The 9,635-nt window shown below is 38.7% G+C and overlaps 1 protein-coding gene across 2 annotated transcripts in view; it reads right to left on the reverse strand.

The window, feature by feature from the left end:
• SREK1 (splicing regulatory glutamic acid and lysine rich protein 1) overlaps positions 1-8,572 on the reverse strand; it is a 38,233-nt gene extending 29,661 nt beyond the window's left edge. The window contains exons 1-2 of one of the 2 annotated variants that reach the window (XM_058563966.1): positions 8,285-8,572; positions 1,258-1,391 (exon numbers count right to left, since the gene is read on the reverse strand). In XM_058563966.1, the coding sequence (XP_058419949.1) occupies positions 1,258-1,391; positions 8,285-8,445 (295 nt within the window). In that variant the 5' untranslated portion in view covers positions 8,446-8,572. The remainder of the gene's footprint in view (positions 1-1,257; positions 1,392-8,284) is intronic. The other variant, XM_058563964.1, reaches the window with a different exon arrangement.
• Positions 8,573-9,635: the final 1,063 nt, after the last annotated feature.

Below are 9,635 nucleotides of genomic sequence, written 5' to 3' on the forward strand. Positions count from 1 at the left end.
AATTAATTTTCATCTATTTTTATTCTCCCTACCCCACTCTAACCCCCAGGCATGGGAAAAATACTTTCAAATTTATCTGAAAAAATTCAGAATGTCCTATTCTGGAACTTCAAAAATAACAGAATGGTACTCACTGTATCTGACTGTAATGTTTTTGACATCCCAGAATAGGTATTCTGAAATAAGCATAAAGTCTTGAAAGTGTAGCAAACTTTATTATACATTAAGTTATTTTAATGTTAGCTTGGTTTCTAAAAGATGTTTTAAAACATTACATACGAAAGCTCAGTAAACTGTTTCAGATAAATTTTTTATGTTGCAGTTAGCACCAGTCACCAGTGAAAATATATTTTAAAGACATTTAAATCATAATAACCCAATTCTAAAATCCATGTACACATGCCATAGTCAGTGTTCTGAATACAAGTTAATTACACACCAGAACTGTCAAATTCAGCACAGCCTATTACATGTGAGTGGCTCTGTAAACAGAAGTTACTAAAAAAATAAATATTAGTAATAATTAGCTCTTAAAGCAGGTCAAGTCATAAATTTAACAAATAAATAAAAGGCCTTTGGCCTTGTTCCCATCTTCAACAACTACTTCCTTGATTGAGGCTTTGGAAAATTGCTTTCTGTGATTTTTCTTCAACTGCCTCCTCCCCCAAAAAAAGCCAGTAAAAGAAAAAAGTAAATTCCAGTTGCAAAGCAAACAATTACAATGAATATGAAATAATGGTCTCAGTAACAACTAAGGTAAATTACCTTAAGAGGATACTTAAAGCTTAAATTATGAAAATTTTTTCTTATAAACAAATATCATTTAACTCTAATTTGGCAAAATGTGTACACTAGTTTAATTTATGTAATATCATTAATACTATATACACAGGGGCAAATGCTTGCTTACTTACACATTTAAAATAATTTTCCCTACTTAATACTTTTTTTAATTTGAAAAAGCTTTCTTTACAACTTGCAAATTGACTAGAGAAAGCCAAAGCAAACCAGAAAAGCCAAGTAATTTATGAAGTTTTTAAATGTTTAGCTATAAAATCTCAAACATACATTAAGTAATAAATTAACCATTTTAATATATTTCATTATTAGATAAAACTTCCTTCATTCTCCAAATTTCATTCTTAAACACACACACACCCCCGAGTACTATCTACTTGCCAATTTCCAGGAAAACCAAAGTTAGTAACAGACAGGACAGAGATTTAAATAATAGAAAAAAACATGTGAGATACCAACCTTCAGCACAAGGAACAACTATGAGAGCTCTGTCAATAAAAACCGTGTTAGTTAGATGCTGGGCCACGCCAACACTTGATGGGTCACGAAACTTAACATAACATACTTTGGAAGAAAAAGCAAGAGGCGCGTTGCTGCAAGATAAAAAGAAAAACGATTGGACTAATAAACACTTGGTTTTTGTCACTTTCATTTAAAATTTCTTTCTTACATCTTTACATCATATTACATAATCAAGGCAAGAATTTTTGGTGCTAAGTATCATTAAGACATGAATTAGCAAAATTTAGTATTTTAATGGTGATTTGTTTGCAAAGACTGAGGCAATCTAGGCAGGCCTAGAGCCTTATTTGTGAAAACCTGAAATTTAAATAAATGAATTCTTAATCTGAATGAAATGTGTAAACAGCTGATTTAACCCAAAGATGTTCAACCAGTGTATCATCATCAGTAGGCAAAATCCCTTTATAAAAGCCCCAATTCTCAAGACTCCAAGTTTTTTTTTTTTTTTTTTTTTTTTGTGAGGAGATCAGCCCTGTGCTAACATCCGCCAATCCTCCTCTTTTTTTTTTTTTTTTTTTTGCTGAGGAAGACGGCCCTGGGCTAACATCTGTGCCCATCTTCCTCCACTTTATATGGGACGCCGCCACAGCATGGCTTGCCAAGCAGTGAGTCGGTGCGCGCCCCGGATCCGAACCAGCGAACCCCGGGCCGCCGCAGCGGAGCGCGCGCACTTAACCGCTTGCGCCACCGGGCCGGCCCCAAGACTCCAAGTTTTGTAACCACTTGCAACCCTTCCTAATGTGACTCCCTGGCATTTAAATCACTAAAAACTTCACAACAGTCTTTGAAACAATCAGATAACATGGAACCTAAAATTAAGGTCTTTTTCATATACTTACTAGGCTATTTTAGGCTAGGTAGCCTTGTGATTTTCCAGACAAAAGATTTTGCAAACAAAATTTTACATATTTCATATGCAAAAGAGCATAGACTCTTACAAGTCCCTCTAGATTCAGTTCAATCTAGGCAGGCCTATAGTAAAAAGGAACTAGACACAGCACAGATGAAAGCAATTTTTCCATAATATGACTCCATCTTGTTAGATTCCAAAATATCCTATCCTCATGGATGATCATTTTGTCAATCTGTCCATAATTATTTTCAGTTGAAGTCTATAAGTGTCTTAGCAAGAAAGAAAAGACCCAAACTAAATATATATCTAATAAATAAGATAAATGCTCAATCCTTGAAAACATTATGATTTTTCACACTAAAAAAGAAGAGAGATCATTTGAAAAATATCACATATGCCTTGTGCAATAACAGTAGTTTACTTTACAAAACAAGTCAAGGAAGTTGATCATAATCCTAGACCTGGCAAATGGCAAAGATGGGACTTAAAGTCTAATCAACTAATTAAATATCTCATGCAACCTTAATCATTCAACTAATCGAGAATTTTTAAACTATTTTAATGTAGTATTTAATTAGTAATTCCACAAATATTCATCATTTTTAAAATAAAAAAATCTTTCACATATAACAACAAATCCATCTTGATAATGGTTAAATATACATAATTATGCTATTGACCAAACACTGTGATGATAAATTATATTTGCGTTTAGAACTTTAAACTATTTTTATTATTATTAACATTAAAGTAGTCAGGCTAATTAAAGTTGCAAAAATGAAAATAAGACCCTACCTCTTTCTCACTCAGCTCAACTCAATTCACTCCTGCCTAAGGTCATCCACTTCAGGCTTCAGGCCAGCCCATTCCAACAACCCTCCTCTCCTCAACATTTAAGTCAAGTACTTTATGCATCTGTCACTGAGGTAAACATATTCGCATCCGGATTTAACTCACCTTTACGTTACCAAATCTCCAATTTAGACCTCTCCTGAGCTCTAGACTCCTAGATCCAAGCGCCTGCTGCAACAGTACACCTTGATAGTCATGGGGCCCACCCCTTAATTTAGTGAGTCTAAAATAAATTCATCATCCTCCTTCCTGTCAATGTTGCCCTTTGTCCTATACTTTATATCTCAGTTAAAGATACATTACCCAACTCAAAATCTGGGAGTCACTAATGTTCACTAAATTATTAGTGAATTAATCTGTTCACCAAATATTTCCAAATCTCCTTCTGACTACATGGTAAAATTCCATTTCATTGTTCCTTGAAGTTTAAAAGTGGCCATGCAACTTGCTTTGGCTAATTAAATAGGAGCAAAACTGACATGTGTCACTATTTAGTAGCTTTAAGCGGCACTGCTCGGCTCTTTTCCTCTGCCACAGAGACCAGCAACACTTGAGAGACGGGTGGCTGCCACAGCAGCTTCAACCCAGCGTGAGTGACCACAATGGGTAGCGTTCCCCACCCCACCAGTTTAGTATAAGTAATCATCTGTTTTTACCAAACTACAATTTGAGGGTTGTTTCCATCTTTGACTCTTCTCTCTTTATTCAGACAACTGGTCATTAAATCATGTGAAGACTGCCTCCCAAGTACCTGTCACATTAATTCTTTCATCATCCTCATTATCAATGTCTTAATTCAGGCCCTCATCATCTCTCACCTGGATTACTACAATGGCTCCTAACCAATCCTCCAATCTCAACTCCTTATTAATGGTCTTCCACAAAAGCTGCCAGAGTAATCTTTCTAAACCCTAAATTTCATCATATCACTCCACTCCTTAAATTTCCTCAAAGCCACCCTTCCGTTCTTGGTTCGTCATCTAAATGCACCAAAATACCTGTGGTTCACAGAACACATCCTGAACATCTGGGCCATCTTTGGACATGTTGTTCCATTTGGCTATGATGTCCTCTCTAACTCCCTTTTTGAATGGTAATTCCACTTTTCTTCAAGGGTCAGGTTTACAAGTCTTCTGGAAAGCCATTTTAAGATACCAAAGTGATTTAGGTACCCCTCCTATACATGCTACCAAGACATTCTACATACTTTCAGCATAGACCTTTATCCGTTTCCTGTCGTGAAACCCTCAACATATCTTGTAAACACGTCCAGCTACAACTCATTAGCCACATGACACAAGGGCCCATTTCACTGGCTAACCAGCAACCCATAATTTGCGTGGCTTGACTAAAGGGACTTGGAACAATCAGATAATTTCTCTTGGTCTGGAAAATCACTTAGAGACAGGGCCTGGGTCAGATGCCAGATGAGTGAGTACAGAATAAGACTTCAAAGAAACTGAACAGATACACAGAAACAAACTGAGCCAACAATAAAGCCTGTGAGAAGACGCAGATAGTCACCTTAGATGCTGATACCTTTCTGCGTCCCAGTCCCAGTTCCCACAAGGCCTAACTGTACTACAGTCTTTATTCTTCAATTTAGGGAAATCTCCATCTTTTTAGTAATGTCTCTTTTTGAGCTAGATTGGTAGCATTGTTTCTGTCCTTTGCCACCAAAAAAATCTGTAATTAAACTGAGCTACTACAGCCCTAGCAATTGCAACAATATACTCTCTTTTATCACTGAAATTTTCAAGAACCTCACAAGCCACCACTCAAAGTACATTTCCTAAATTGACAGATCCTTTTGTGAAAGAATGGAAACCTAAATAATCACTGTTGAAAATAAAAACACATTTCCAAATACTCCTACTTGAAACCCACATCTTTTCAAATTTAAAACATCCACAGGAATAGGAAATATGAGCATGGTTAGTAAAGCAACTACATGTTAAGACATGCCCCCAACATTTGAGAAGCCCCACCGACTGGTTAAAATAGACTGGTCTGCTCTGAACAGCATCATCATAGGAGCATGGATACTAGACACGTCTACACCACTGCTTTAAGCAATTTTCTTCACCTTCATCTCTAATCACCTTCCTTAAAATGGAGAGTAAAGATCAATTTACATTTACTTTATAAAAATGTAAACATTTGCGCTTTTCAGGAGAGGTAATAACACTTTTATTTTGAACATTATAGGCTAAAATATGATACAGCGGCAAGCCTAAAGAGCAATGATGAATATCTCAGCACACAAATGTATTAGTTTATGCATAAATCAGTATGTTTCCAAGTCTTATATTTAGATCTCTCTAGTATATCTAAACTAATGAATAGATTTACTTTTTTTTTAATTAAATAGCATTATCATTTTAAAGTGTAATTTTGACCTACAGTTTTAATTTTTAGAAGGGGGCTACATACTCCATCTGGTCTAAAGAAAGTAGCGGTTCCCAAAGCAGCACCCAAATAAAGCAGATTTTACTTTGACCACATTTGTTGAATCAAGTTTCACTTTTTTTAATATAAAACTTCCTACAATCATTTTCCCAAAATCAGAATTTCTCAGTGGGAATTTAATGCAGAAATCACAGAACCAACTTTTTGAGCATCAGTTAAATTTCCTGGGTCCTAACTGGTTATTTTGTTTTTCATTAAATATGGTGACAGCACTGTACAATGTTTTAAAAAGTCAATGTGGTAATAATATATCCAGTATTTTATTATATTAATATACATCCTTTGAGGATCAATCAAAAAGGATATAATCCAAAACATGGACAAAGTATACAGTTTATGTACGAAAACATTAATCATAACAGGGTTTCTCAGTAGGGCTCCAGTGACACTCTGGATGGCACAATTCTTCCTTGTGTAAGACTTTCTTATGAATTACTAACACCCACTAAATGCCAGCAGGCCTCATTCATGGTTGACAATCAGAAATACACATTTTCAAATGCTTCTAGCTAAAATCCACTGACTTATAACACACACACACACAAGCAACCAAATATCCAATGACAGAATTTCAAAAACACATTAACACTTAAGACATATTACAGTCTTTAAATATTATTACCATAAATAAAATGCAGCAATATGAAAAATGCTTATTACAGGGTGAATGAAAAAAGTTTACAATCACAGTGTATAAATCCTTGGATTACACTATATTAAAATAAACACACATATCAAAAGGACTAGAGGGAATTACATGAAAATGGACAGAGGTTTTGAGAGGGTGGTATCACATGTGGTGTTTCTTTTTCTCCATTTCTCAAAGTGACTATACTGGTTATATTAATTTTTTTAACAAAATAAACTTAAATAAGTAGTTGACAGATTTTACCTTTCTTATTAGTACTTTTTAAGACCAGAGCAGTGAAGAAACCCAGCGAGCATAAAATCAACACAGGTGTTGATGTTAGAAATGGTGTTAGAAATAGGACAAGATTACCCTTCAGGGGTTAGTCACTTGACAGGGGGCACAGGGGAATTTACAGGGTGCAGATAATCCTTATCTGGGTGCTGGTTACACAGGTATTTTCACTTTGTGAAAATTCATGATGCTGTACACTTATCCATGCACTTTTCCGTATGCACATTATACCTCAATAATAAGCTTACTGAAAAAAAAAAAAAAGATTTCCTACTACTGTAAAAAGGTTTCCATGACATATGAGATTCATTTATTTTGCAAAAAGTTAAAACAGAAATTCTGGTTACTTATCATCTGGCAGCATAAAAAAGATGACAAATAAGAATTTTTAACGTTTACAATGAATGTCTACACTAATCCTTAATGTTTAAAAACTAAAAAGCACCTGAATCACTGCCTCATGCCAAAAGAATAAAATTTAAAATCTGAATTTTCATATTACCAACCGAATTCTTACAAAGTTAACGAGAAATTATTTTCACATTCTATTAAAGATATATATTCCCAAATTTAAAACAAATGAATTTCTACTCAGCTCCCAAAGATGTCCATGACACCACAAAACAATTACGTCTTCAATACAACTACTATTATTGCATTTTTATCCATTTCTGCCCAAATCTGCAAACACATCTTTAACATAAGAACCAGGTTATGACAACTTCATTACAGAGCAGAAAACGTGCTGTTAGTAAAGCATGTCAATATTTTTGAAAAACAGGAATAAGGGATTGCACTTATGGAAAAACCGGTTAAGGATTTTGCCTGGCCCATGTGTTTTATTTCTGTTACAGTCTTGCAAAATGTATTACAGTTTGTGACACACTAACTCCACATTAATGCACCATGTTTAAGTAAAGAGCTTTTTATTCTCTTTGACTTGTAAAACCCCAATCATCCCTTCTTTCAAAGGATTTTGACACAACAAAATACTGATGATTTTAAGATTCCAAGATCTAAAAGAAAAAAACACAGTTTATGCGTGTAAGAATGTGAACTACCTGCAAACCCCTTACAAATTTTGTGAGTAGATAGTATTATCCAAGGGAAATCTCACTTCAAAATACACTACTTAGGAAGTGTCTGCGACCTGTGAACGCCAGTCGAGATCTGGACTTCTAGAAGTACACAGCAGGGATAATCCCGCACCGACTGATACTTTCTCTTAAAGGTTCAGGACCGTGTCACCTTCCAGGAGGAAATTTTAATCTGTTGCCAAAGGATGAATAGACATGATCTTCATCAACATGGATGGGCTCGGTTAGGGTAACCAAGAAGATGCTAAGTTTGTGAACACCGCCCTGGGGACAAACAGAGCCCTGATTCCACCTTGTCAGCCGCAGGCTTTCTCGCCAGCAATAACGGCCTGACACTGAGGCCCTAAGAACTGGACAGTTTCTCAGGCGCAGTCTCCGCGCTTTTCACGTTGCAAAACGCTATCAGGCGTCTGCCATGAGGACTATTCCGGGCCCATCCGCGGCCATCTTAAGTTCGGGAAAAAAAAGGGGGAGGAGGCATGAATTCGAGGACCCGGCGGCGACCACAAGTCCAAGAAGCAAGAAAAAGGCAACCTGTCTAAAGCCTCTCTAAGGGCCCGGTGCAGGGGTTAACCCTCCAAGTCCCACTAACAAGGAGGGCAGGCCTGCGGAGCCCCAGGCCCCCGCGCCCTCATGAAACATGGGCACCAAGGGAAGCCCGGCGTCACGTGACGGGCACCGCGCGCCCCCGTCCGCGCTCTCCCCCACGCCTCGGTTCCCGAGGTCTCTATGGCGCCCGCGCCCCTCCCCCAGCCGAGCTCGAGCACTTACTCCGGGGGGTAGAGCCGCAGCTCCTCGATTTCTCCTAGGAAAGAAAAAAGCGTCCGCATCTGCTCGCTGGTCACCGCCGACGACAGATTCGTCACCTGAATCACCGCCGTAGGGGTGAGGCCGAAGCCCAAGCCCAAACCGAAGCCGCCGCCGCTGTTCATCCCGACCCCGCTGCCGCTGCCTCCCGCTCCCCAACGTCTACGACGCGTCAGCGACGGAGCCGGGAAAGCAGAGAACGCGCGGCCGCGAGCGCGCTCCTGCTGGCGAATTCACGGCGACGGGCAGGTCTAGCCGCCCGTTTCACGACTCCCCTGCTCCCAGGGCTGCGCGCGCCAGCCGGAAGCGTCGCCTCGGTAACCCGGCGGCTATCGCGAGGCCGAGGCCTGGTGCTGTCGGTCCGGGAAGCTGTGGCTTCAGCTTCTCTGCTCTCCAAGATTTTTATCGATTGTTTTTCCCGGCCACAACTCGAGCAAATTCTCGTGCTCCTGTAAACGTGGGAGACCCAGCTCTTTCCGGTCTTTACTCTAGCTACGGCTGGGGAACCAAGAGGCCTGGCCTGCTGGTGCCGGCTGTGCAGGAGGAATGACTCTCGGGCGTCGCAGATAAATACTTGACCAGACTCTAAATGTCACTGTTATACACAGACAGCTCCCCCGCCACAGCTCTTTAAGTAATTGGCCGGCGTCCTAATTGAGAAAAAACTTGGAAAATTTTACAGAACGTGTAAGTTCAGATTGAATTAAGAAAGAGGCAGTAAGATGAAGGCTATGCGGTCGTTGTCTATAACTTGTCATTTATTTTCTCATTCCGCAGATGTGAATATTTATTGAGTGTTATGTACTAGACACTGTTAGACAAGGGCACATAAAAGACAGTTACAGACGGTCCACATCGAACTTGCAACTTAATGAGCGACAAGTAACAGTCGTATGTGAAATTAGGGCAGCTGTTCCCAAAGTGCCATCCGCAGAACCTTGAGGGTCCTGGAGGCCCTTTCAGGGGGTCTGCAAGGTCAAAACAATTTTCACAATAATATAAGACTTGTTTACTTTTTTCACTTTGTTGACATTTGCACTAGTGGTGTAAAAGCAATAGGAGATTAAACTGCTGGCCCCTTAGCAGGAATCAAGGCAGTGGTGCCAAACTGCACTAATGGTGGTATTTTGTATTCTTCACCTCCTTGCACTCATAGCATACAAAATTTAAGATTTTTAAAATAAGCTAGTTTGACTTAAGAATGCCCTTGATGGAGGAGTAAAAATTATTTTTATTAAACCTTCACCCTAGCATACACATCTTTTTAATATGTGTGAAGAGATGGTAAGTACTTCTGCTGCAAGCCCCAGTAGCA

This window comes from Diceros bicornis, chromosome 20 (assembly GCF_020826845.1).
Source record: "Diceros bicornis minor isolate mBicDic1 chromosome 20, mDicBic1.mat.cur, whole genome shotgun sequence".
Taxonomy (NCBI): Eukaryota; Metazoa; Chordata; class Mammalia; order Perissodactyla; family Rhinocerotidae; genus Diceros; species Diceros bicornis.